At 40.0% G+C, this 12,250-nt stretch overlaps 1 protein-coding gene across 1 annotated transcript in view; it reads left to right on the top strand.

Annotated features, from left to right (window-relative positions):
- The window catches only part of THSD7B (thrombospondin type 1 domain containing 7B), a 440,276-nt gene that overhangs the window by 393,547 nt on the left and 34,479 nt on the right, over positions 1-12,250 (top strand). The window contains exons 17-19 of the mRNA XM_075001414.1: positions 9,013-9,154; positions 10,459-10,574; positions 11,000-11,117. Coding sequence (XP_074857515.1) covers positions 9,013-9,154; positions 10,459-10,574; positions 11,000-11,117 — 376 coding nt within the window. The remainder of the gene's footprint in view (positions 1-9,012; positions 9,155-10,458; positions 10,575-10,999; positions 11,118-12,250) is intronic.

The following is a 12,250-nucleotide window of genomic DNA, read 5'->3' as shown; positions in this document are numbered from 1 at the left end:
CCCTCACCCACAGTAGTCCATTAAATCATGGGTTTACTGTATGTGGCAAAGCAGCATTTTATGGACGTACAGTTTTATGCCTTGTCTTTTACCATCCTCTTCCACAAAGTTTTCTTGTGTTCTATAAATGGCATCTCTTTGAAAAAGGTGGATTCTCTGTGCTTGATTATACCCTGTACTTTTTTTTAGTATATAGTGGGGCCGTGTGGTCACAGTGGGCTACGAGAAATACAGTAGTTATATTTATCGTGATTTGCTCTGCTGGAATTAAGATGGTGATTTTCACAGTTTCTGAAGTGACTGCACTTTTGGAGCACACACCAATCCAGTCTGGTTTTGAAATGGTTTGCTTCTTATATGTTTTTGTATTTTGGTAGTTGCTAAAAAATAATTTCTGACTCCAGTTCAATGTCACATGGAGAGGAGTTCAAAGACGCATGCATCAGTAAAGTTACATAGCTGAGGAAACTTCTTACAACTGAGTCTGACATCCTCATGCAAGTAAAATTGTTACTGACTTTAGACTCTGATATATCAATTTAGGGCCCAAGCCTATTTCCACAGAAGACAAGAATTACCATCAGTTTCAGCAAAAGTTGGACTGGGTGCCTGGGTTGTAAATGACATGGGGAAGAGACCTTGTCTTGCAACTTGTTTGTTTAGTGTTTTCAGTTAAGCCCCAGCTCTGCCTCCATAGTTGTAGGCTAAAAGTGTCATCTACAGTAATTTTCCCGACCAGTAAATTGGGTTACTAATATTATTCATGGGCTATGTAATTATAGGGGGCAAATGTAACTCATATGCCTTCTGAGCATGGTGTCCCAGTTAGTCGCACTGAGACCACTTAGAGAAAACAAATCTGCTGTTGTACCAAGCAGCTGGCTTTTACTTTGTGTGATAGAGGTTCATGCATTAAGCACCAGAGGACCGGGGTTTAATTCTCCCGACAGATTACCTGGATGTGCCAGCATTACCAGTAGGCACTTATTTGGGATTTCAGATGAAAAGTCTCTGAAGCTCAGGATGTGCTTCCTCAGCAAGGGGAACTATGTAACCCACACACATTCTGGGTATGGTATCCTGTCCCTGCTAGTGGCACTGAGACCACTTGCAGAAAGAATAATGAGTCTGTTCTGCAGCTTTAGCTGATAGCTCATGTGGTAGAGCAGTGGTTGGCAACCTGAGGCCATGGGTAGCATTCAGCCCACTGGAAGTCCACCTGTGGTCCACAGTCTGCTCCCCTGCTTCACGTACCTCTCCCATGCTGGGAGACTAGAACCCCACACTTCTTACTCCTTCCACTCCCTCCCAACACCTTCCAAGCACCACAACTCTACTCGTTCATGCTCTGTCTTTGGTGCTCCTCCTCCCTCTTAGATCTGGAATGCCAGGAATCAACTGGGAAGGAGGGGGAAGAGTAGGACATGTGAGGGTTCCAATGCACCACTGAGTGAGAGGTGCAAGAGGGTGGGGAGCAGACAGAGGGTCCACAGATTGCAGGCAGAGCCTCAATGAGTCTCCGGAGATGAAGGAGGGCCACTCCTACGACTCACTATTCTTGATTGACCAATGCAGGACAACAAGATCCAGGTTCAGTTCCACCTACAGGTGACCATGGTCTGTCAGGGTTACACAAACAACCAGTAGATACGCAGGAGGAGATTTTTATAGGTGTGTACGGGATGACTCTCGTAAAAGCTCTAATAACATATCTTGTTTCCAGATGCTGAATCTGCAGTGTTTTGATTGCGTCACTTTCCTCCTCACTTTTCTGTTTACTTACAGCAGTTGCCCATTATGTAAAAATAAACCAATGTTAAATCAGCACAAATATAATGAAAATTACAGTGTAGCTTCAAGTTACAATTTTTTTCTTATATGAAAATCATGAGCTCAAACAGGGCACGAACCAACTGGGACTCACTTACCTAGAAATAATCACTTACCTAACTAGTGAAGAGGAGTTTAATCGTTGATCATAGAAAATAATAGTTATTAGTACAACAGTAGGAGAGAAAAAAACTCTTTGAACACATATTCAATTGCAATATCTATTTAATGGCCTAAGATTGGACAGAAGTTAAAAAAATACCCTGAAAAATGCAGTTAAATCTCAATAATTCTTTTGTATGAAAAATATTGATTCATATATGTGAGCAATGAAGCAGAATGGTTAAACATGATCCAATCCAGTCCCTTCTAAAACAGCTTTTTCCCCTTTATATTATTTTCTACTGCTTCTTCCAGTCTCGCTGCAGATGTCTCAAATTATGACTCTAACATTTTTCACAAAAGAGCATTTGATAGCCAAGCTCTCATTTAGCTTATTTCTTCCTCTATGATACTACCCTTTCCCCTCCGTCTGCACAATCCAAATCTTTGCCCATGTGTTTGGCATCACTCATCTTAATCACAGTAACCATCTCCTTCCTGACCATCCTTTCTTATTTCCAGTGAACCTGAAAAGCTACTGAACTCGTTTTCTGACTCAGCCCTTCCAACCATGTCACCTCCAAACAACATTGATTTCTGGGTTTCTTTTATGAGAGCAAACTCAAACTCCTCTTTATCATTTGTAAGACCATGGAAAATTTGTCCTTGCTCAGAGGATTTGTCCTCCTTTTCCTTTCATTCCCTGTACTCCCTATTGTCTCTCTGTCCTTCATATCTCTCAGCTTTGCATCCATCTCTTCTTGTGTGGATCTCTAGTTTGCCACAAATCCATTGCTTCCAGGAATTATTCTTGGTCTGTTTTCCTCAGATAATCTCTCCACACCTTTTTCCCCTCCAAACGATTTTCTAGTCATGCATGTTGTCTAGTTTAGATTGTAAACTCTTTGGGGTTGGCCCACATTTTGGAACTCTTTGGTATACATATGCTCATATGTTTCCAGAGCTGTTTGTCTTCCTTCTAAATGGAGGTTTAACTAATGTGTACTCTGCAGCCGTATGCAAAGTCCAACAGACATTGCTGTGAGTCTACTAACAGGTGCAGAAGACTGTGCTAGCAGATCCCAATGCAAAACCTAGTGACCTAAACAGCTAACAACTGATACTAATAATATCATTAGGAGTTTTTTTTCCTGGTCTGCAATGTAAATGCTTTACTTCATTCTTGGATGTTACCTGCTGTGTACCCCCCTAACCAATCTCTCTTCCTCTTTTGTTTACTACAGGTTGTACCTCCCTGGTCCAGCACCCTTGCAATCTGACTGGCCCTGTAGCAGGGAATCTGCCGAACCAGGGGAGGTCAATGCCAGCCCCTCTGCAGCCCACTGGCTGTGGGGCTCCACTCGGGTGACAGCAGAGCAGCCAGTATTGACCAAACAGGCAGTGGAGGTGGGTGCTCCAGGGAAAAGATAGGGTGGCTATGGAACCCTGTGGGGCTTCGCCCCTAACCCCTAGCTGCAGCCACCCTGCCTCTTCCTCCGAGCATCTTCTCCATCCTTCCTTCTCCCTCTCCCTCCCTGAGCTTGCAGAGCACCAGAAGTTCGAGGTTTGGGGAAGAAGTGTTGCTGCACACTGCTAGGAGTGCTCCAGCCTAGGAGCAGCCCCGGGGATGCTGGACCACAAATGTTAAATAATCAAATTAATTGCAGGAAAAGTTAAAAAAGACCCTGTTGGTAGACACTTACCTTGGATTAGTGCAGCCTGTATTTAACCTCAGCTAGATGCACACTGTTCTATCCAGCCTGTGTATATATTAATTAGCTGGACTGTAAATGTTTTTTTCTTCTAGATCTTCAAAAATTCCTGAAAGAGTTATGCATCCAGATCTCATTGAAATGTATTGGGATTTGAGTATTAAGGTGCAAAGGGAGCTTGGAAAATACCAGCGTTAATTTTATTTTTAATTGCACATCATTACCTCCTGCCTCTTACTCACCCCAAAAATAATTGCTTCATTTTTTTTAATTGATAACTTGAAAGTGTAAGGCCAGAAAACCAATTCTAGCACTCCGCTGGCTTTCTAACGTCAGTAAAGAGAAAATTAAAAAAATAATGCTGTGGAGAATAAGCCACAGGTGACATAGGTTGTTTTTTTGCATGTTTCCCCATGAAAACAGCCTGATCAATTGAACACTTTCACTTTAAGACCTTTTATTTTTCAGACACTTGAAGCTTTTAGTTTGTTGTTTTTGCTATTGTTTGTTGTTTATACTGTTGTTTCAAAACATGGCTCACCAGCAGCTGATCAAAACGACAGCATCCAAAGCTGCAGCAAGCTACTTATTTATTTGGAGAGCAGCAAATGTACGATGTACTCTGAACTGTTTGAATTATGATTCTGCTACTGCCTGCTGTGGCTAGGAAGATGCCTAAGAGGGAAAATAACCCTGCTTCCCAGTAAACTTGTGTTCTGGTATAACAGCATAATCAATGTACCATGCTGAGTTATGTTAATCTCCTATAGTTGCACACAACTGGATGATGGTACATTCCTGTGAAGAGTACATATTTTCTGCTTGTTGAAGGAAATGGAAGCAGGTATTTCAGATCCAGTACATATCTGCTTCTTTGAGCACATTTGTTGATATCTATAAAGTAAAACTAGGCAGAACACTAACTTAGGAGTGTCTACTGAGATACCACCTTTGATATTTATTGGCAAATCATTTACATTATCATTCATGCCTGTGAGGTCAAACAATCAAATTAATTGCAGGAAAGGTTAAAAAAAAATCCCTATGGGTAGACACTTGTCATGGGATTAGTTTTCCAATAATTAAGATTAATTGCTTATTTAGATGAGTAGATGGCTGTTCCCTGAATAACAATGGGCATTTCAGTAAAATTACCATGTAAAATTATGTGACAAGGTGATAAATAACTATAAGAACATAACAATAGGGCAAGAGAATTCCGCTGAATTACCACTGGCTATTTTCTAAGATAGAGACAGATTCACCTTTCACTTAGACTGCTACAAACCAGAAAGCGCTCCCCTGATGTCCGTGAAGATGTTTTAGATTTATAGCAGATAAAGTGAGTTGAGCATTTGTGCTGCAAGGCAGCATTGCTTTTCAATATTCTAAATAAGGGATCTGTTCATATTTTCTCCCATATCCAGTTCAGTATTCACAGGCAGCTACAAAGCAAATAGGCTGTTTTAAAATTGTTACCACTATAAAGAGTTTTTAAATTTGAAAATAAAGTTCAGTATAACTCATTGATGAATGGTATTTGAAAGTCCCAAGCTTTTGTGAAAATAGAAGATCCTTTATATTTTGCTATTGGTCTTACAGTGTTTTCTTGGTATCTCTCTTCTTTTTTTGAGCAGTTTTTGGAACATATGCCATATTGTCTTGAATTAAGTATACTCACGAAGCATTTTTTCAACTGCTTCCAATGCATACATTAAAATGGGCTTTTGTCAAGTATTTACGTTGGTGATAAAAGTGGGGAAGCTGTGTCATAATCCACTCAATTTAGGCTTAATCAGTTTCAAATTAAATAGTCGCTTATAATATCTGAGCTCACATTTATATCTGGCAATAAATGTGACAGACAGACTAGAATTGGTAGGGGCCCAAGTAACCACATTCTGTGGTAGAGGAAAGTCTTTTGCCAATTTCCATGATGATTATTTCCTTTTCTGATCTCTGGGCCTTGTCCTTCAGTCTCACTTTCCAGTTTCTGGTCTGCTATGATCTAGTTTAATTGGATTTTTATACATTTCCACATTTCAGACTCCTGAATCTTTACCCAATGTGGTTTTAGCAAATCTCCCCTTTGGGTGTTATGGAACCTGTATATTATGCATGTAAAACTTAGGTTTATGCCATTTCTGCGGGTTTCCTGCTGTTTTTATGTAGGTTTTATGACATGGGATTTCCCAGGAAAAGATTTCTTGTTATTGCAAATACGTGTTTTCATCTCAAAGCTTCTGGCACAACCTACTATTGTTGCACTGTCAGCAACAACCTAATTTTAAGCAGACCAGACAGTGATACTATGTCAAAGAAGAAGGGGCAAAACCACACTTATGTGAGGAAAATGTCAGCCTTAGTGTTACCTTGTCAGTACTCATCAGCAAAGCTGACAACCACCCCAGGGCAAAGGGAGGGCAGCTCTGCAGCCCAGGAAGGAGCAGGGACAAGGGTGCAAGGGATGGGGCCTAGGACAGTCAGCCCTGAGTGCCATGGCACTGCCCCCTTCCCAGAACCATGGGGAGCAGCACTGTCACAGCACTTCAAAGGGGTCCAGAGTTCCAGCTGCCACCCCTGCCAAAATAGCAGCAGCAGTGGCTGGAGCTCCAAGCCCCTGTGCAACTGGCTCCTTTGTCCCACCCCACAACCAGTCAGTGGAGCTGATGCTCATCCTTTGTCCATAATTATTATAGAACAACCTAGCTCTTAACTTTACCATTTAGCAACTATTCATGTTGTATTTCAGTCTTATAGGTCAGTATACATTACCTGTAGTCTGTTGGGGTGGAGGGTCAGATTGCAGAATGTGCTGTGCTCATTAGGACGGAACACGCTATAATCTTTAACGTTTTTAAATCTATTAAAAACAGGTTTGCAGGGGATTTTTATCAATCAGAGTCCAAGGCCTTATATTTGCATACTGCCAAATCTCGTCAGTATCTGTTTTCTCTTACAAATTTTGCTCATGTTTTATGGCCTTGATATTTAGTACTTTCAGTGCTACCCCAACATTTAGTATCATGCTTTATTGGCTCCCATTTTACTCGGTGTCCAGTTGTGCAGTAATTGACAGTCGCACAACTTCTGGGTCTGTTTTATGGCCCAGTCCTGCAGTCGCTCTTCCTGTGCATAATTCTTACTTGTTTAAATAAGCCCACTGGATAATCATGAATGTGTGTTATAGGGAGGAGGCTTACAACTCTAGCTGTCTGAGCTCCTAATTAGACTCCACAAACCTCACAGCCTTTTTAGTCATTGAAACTAGATGCCTTAGATCATTTCCTCTTGAAGCAGCACACAAAAGCCCAGCAGCTTGCAGGGGTGGAGGAGTCTGTGACAATTTGGCTGATATGGAGGGCGAGACTAAGAATGCTCAGTGTGTTGGCACTGTTGTCCTAAGAGGGGCCTGACTTCCTCCTGTCTGCCTCATTCAGCTGGCCAACAATGAAAAATCAACAGAAGCACATATAAAAGAAAACATTACTCTGACTGCTGGCTCCATTGTGGAGATCAAGTGAGAGCGAAAAGGGAGCCCATCTGTCCAAAGCTCTTGCAAATGTGGTTAAATCAAGTGATGGGAGGTGAAGGAAGGAGCATATCACTTCAGTGATCAAATGGGCATGACAGAAAGAGGCCCTTCACCTAGTCTGGAAACCAGCATGTGATGCCTTACAACTTTGTTTCTCCCCTGATATTAACAAAATAAGTATTGAGCCAACCCACACATAAAAGCGTGTCACACATAGTTTGCCACAGGCCACATCCCCCTCATGTGGATGCAGGGGCTGATGCCCCAAGTGAGGTCAGGAGGGACCAAAAGAGTACAGCTGGATATTTCTGTGAGGAATCTTGCTCTCGTAGGCCTCTGCACAATGCTTTGGTGTAACAGGAGTTTCGTTCATTAGAAAAGGAGTGAGAGGAAATGAGAGAAACCCCACATAACAGACCCAGTTGTCTGTTGACTTGCTGTATCTAAAACCTAACCAGCATACATGGGTTTCTACAGCTCCATGGTAACCGCTACAGACCTTCCAAGGTGTAAAGAATTAGGAGAGCATTTTTTCAAAAATATGGATGCTAAATTGCACTCCATTTTGGATGCACCCAGCATGTGAAAACTGAAATTTGCAGCGGCCAGCTCTGGTTTGTTTGAATAGAAGAGGATTAGCTCATTTAAGTTAGTATGTGCACACAGTTACCTTCATCACTTCAAACATGCTTTTGAAAATGTGGCCCTATACAGGTTGAATCTCTCTAGTCCGGCACCCTCGGGACCTGACTGGCACTGAATGAGCAAATTTGCTGGAGCATGGGAGCTCAATATTGTCTGGCACATTACCAACGCTTCCACTGCTTATTGGACTCTTAGAAGACATTCAGAGGTAAATTAGAGCTACATACAGTACAGAAGACTAAGAGGCAGGACTTGTGGCTTTAAACAAACTTTATGGGACCACAGGAAACTTGGCCACAGCCATGACAAGTGGACATCCAGCTAACTAAAATCTTGCTGGACCTCAGATGTTGCTGGAAGAGAGCATGCTGGACTAGCGAAGTTCAACCTGAATTAGCTGCAGTGTGAAACTCAGTAGGTACAAAAAGTAATATACAACAAGTGAATGGTCTGCTGTAATTCCCACTGTTGCAGTCTAGCAGAAAGCATGCTTTCAGTCTTGCTCATCCTGTTCCTTGGTAATATTTCACACAATACCGTAAGGATTCCTAACAGATGATGTTATCTGTTTAAGTGGGGTCTTTAAGTTATGAGTAACTTGATTGGCAGATGGTTAATGATTTTCTGAAAGTCATGAAAAAGGAGTGCTTAAACATTAATCATCTGATATGTCACTCAGTGAAGTCTTGTGTCTCAAGTAGGCACCTCTTCCAGCTCCTCTCAGATGCAAGGCACATTTTAGCTCCACTGTAATAACTAGGGAAACAAAACTGGTACTAAATGATTTTTTTTCTGTTTTCCTGTGATAGAATTCTCCTTGAGGGTCTCATGGGAGTGAAGCAGAAAGCTTCTAAAATTATTTATTGGCCATCTGCCTTAACCCCTTATCATGATTGGACTCTTAAGTAGAGATAGGATTGATGTTTGCAAAAGTATTTCAATAATCTCATAGAGGAGCAAAGTAGATGCCAATGCTTAGAAGGACAGGGTTAAGGTTTTGTTAACTATTGATCCTGCCTTCCAAACAAGTCCATCGCTGAAGACATTTAAAATGATTTAAACAACGTAAAGGAGAAAGTAACATAAAATAAGTCCTGATGCCAGAATAGCTATAGATATATAACAACTACAGCTGATGTATATCTCATATTTACTAAGATCTTTTGTACTATCCAATGTTTTACGTAGGTATGTGACCCCAATATTATGCAAATACGGACACGACATGTGTTAAGATCCCCTTCAACTACCAAGACCTGTCCAGAAGAGTCACAAATGCAGCCTTGTATTCTCAATCAAAATTGCTTTCAATATCAGTACAATCTAACAGGTAAGCCAAACTGTAATTCACAAGCAAAATAGAGGATGTTACGTTTTGCAATGCATTCTGTGCTACATATTTAAGAAAATGACATGAAAACTTAAAGCACCATATTATAGGATGGTTCTTATTTTAAAAATACCTTATTACTTAGAAGGAATTCTCTTTGTTTATATTTAAGTATGTTTCTTTATGGTAATTATTAATGCCCTAATCCTGCAGGTGCTTAACTTGAAATGTGTCAGTAGTTCCAGTGAATTCATTAAAGCTAGGCGGATATATAAATCTTTCCATGGCTGAATAAGATCACATTTTATTACTTGTATTATGAGTGCGTATATTCATCCTTTGTAATTTGTCCTAATTTCCACTTTTTATATGACTCCTTTTTGATGTTGAGATCTCATGTAAGGCCTCCTGGCTAAGCTATGGCTTTTACCATACTTTCTATCTTTCCTATGCAGTGGTATAACTTGCTTGTGGGCCCTTACTAATGTTCCTTTGAAAAAATACCAACGCTCTTCAGTTGTTTTTTTCTCTTACTTTTGCTTCCCATGGGACCTTACCTACCAGCTTTCTGATTTTACCAAAATCTGCCTTTCTGAAATCAATCCATTCAAGACTGATTGTAACAGCTTAACACATGGATGATGACAGTTGAAGTATCAGGGTTTTTTTCTGGAATGAGAATATTTTACTCTATTAGACAAAGATGCATTTGATGACAGGCTGTGCTTTGAAACAACAAAGGTTAAAATGTAATAGCACTTCAGAAACTTTTATATCTACTGAGTTAAAGTGAAATTTTACTTCAGACAAATAATGTGGCCTTCTGCATGTGCCAGCTGTTTTCAAATGATATGCTGTATCATCATCAAATGGTTTTTCACATGCTCTGATGCATTGCTTTTTTAAGGGACATCGGATGTATGACAGACTTATTTTCTTTAATAGTAACAGAGAGGTAGCCGTGTTAGTCTGTATTCTAACAAAACACACCAGCAGTCATGTAGCACTTTAAATAGTAACAAAATAATTTATTAGGTGATGAGCTTTTGTGGGAGAAGTGAACCTGTCCCACGAAAGCACATCACCTGATAAATTTTGTTGGTCTTTAGAGTGCTAAAGGACTGCAGGTTTGTTTTATTTTCTTTAAGAATAGCTTCCTCTTAGCTGCTTTGTTCTTAGCATGTGAGCTCACATTCCCAAGCCCCACAGTTAAATGACGATAACTAACTAACTTTGTAATTCAAAATAAAAATTAAGTACAATGATGATTTCTTGCACTAAATGCAATTACATTGTGTCTTTAGATTGGAGTACATGTCAGCTAAATGAAAATGCAACCTGTGGACAAGGGATTCAGAGACGCCTTTTGAGCTGTATGCGCAGTGATGGAAAATCAGTGAATATTAACTACTGTGAGCAGGTGAAATTTAGATATACACCAGAGAAATGACTTAAAGTGTAACAAACACCTCAGCTGTTTTATAAATTACAGTATTCTGACACTGTATGCCTGCTGCTTTGCTGTTACCATTTACATTTCACAGATAAGTTGCCATGATCAATAGTGGAATTATCCAGGGTCACAAGCAGTCCCAATGAGATCAAGAGTAAGGGATTGTGTTCTAATGAGGGCATGTGAATAAGGATTTGCAAAACGGGCCCCAGAGTCTGCATGAGCCTGGTGAGCCTTTGAGATGTAAAATGCCATAAAAATATGAGCTGTTATTATGGATGAAAATCTCCCTGTAAATGACATTGGAAGTATCACATTAGTCACTATGTATTTTCAGTTTTCTGATTTTATGTCCAGCAATGAGATTTTAGATTTGTTCTTTGCATATACAGTTAAACTTGGAAAAACCTGAAAAACTGAGCATTCATTGCCTTGTGGAATGTGCTGTAAACTGTCAGCTTTCCAAGTGGTCAGCGTGGTCAGACTGTTCAAACACTTGTGGCATTGGAGGTAAGTCTGTTTCTAAGACTATTGTCCCAACTTGTCTGCATCCCTTTGAATGGCAACTTATGGTAAAGAACTGTAAAGCATCCCACTTTGTTCAGATGTTTGTGCAGCTCTATTAAACATGAAAAGACAATTATCTAAATAATCATAAATAATCATAAAGAGCAACATAAATTTATGTGCAATTTTTAAAAGCATGATAATCGCTTCAACATTGAGAAAATCATTAGAAAATGGTCTGCTGATATTTTTCTCAGGTTGCCTAAGAGTTGTAAGAGGATTTTGCTTTGTTTTGTTACGTTTGATAAAATCCATCAGACTGTATTTGAATTACCCACCCATGAAAAATGTAATTTAGGAAACAGACTTGTATATGAAGAATCATTTTACTAATTCATTCCAAAATCAGAATATTCAGTCATAGTTGAAAATAAACACTTACATAAAGTTATTGGGAGGATTTATGTTTTGGGGCATAAAGGCACTTCGAAGTTCAACACTTCAAAGTTGCCACAGGGGAAAATTTGCCTAAAGTGCTTCATGTGCATCACATCACTTCATTAGTAATCTCCCATCACCCTGATTACCAGACATAGCCTAATACATTTAAAATCTAAAGGTAGAAACTATGTTCTTCTGGCAACTTATCAACAAACGTTGAGATGGCTGAAAAATTAAGAAAATAATATTTCAATAAAAGAGTGGTGATCCTCACTTGAAGTATGGCTGTAGCGTAAGCTTTGCAACCATAGAGATCAAGCCTCTTCAACTCCATATCCTTAGGGGTGACCTTAGATAGAGACTGCTCTGTAGCAGCTGTGACTAGAAGAGAAAGAGGAGATTGCTGGGTAAAGAAATACATCAAAGCCTTGTTGAGGTTCAGTAATATCTATGCACCTGTTTCACTGAAAGGAAAAGAGAGGATACAGTCTACTGTAAAATTGTCACTGCATCTAGAAGTGCTTCACTGGTAGTAAAGGCAATGCTTCCCAGAACAGTAGCCTGTAAAATGTACAAGAAAGCATGTGGGCTCTCTTTCACAATTTTGTTTGGATTCCCAGAGAAACAGCCATTCGTCTCAGAAAAAACAAAACCCTTAAAAGTCTTATGGGGGCAGAATATATCAGCTGTGGGCT

The sequence above is a fragment of the Carettochelys insculpta genome, chromosome 8, assembly GCF_033958435.1.
Source record: "Carettochelys insculpta isolate YL-2023 chromosome 8, ASM3395843v1, whole genome shotgun sequence".
NCBI classification, from domain to species: Eukaryota; Metazoa; Chordata; order Testudines; family Carettochelyidae; genus Carettochelys; species Carettochelys insculpta.
The sequence above is the reverse complement of the archived record's forward strand: the minus strand, read 5'-3'. Positions and strand labels throughout refer to the sequence as shown.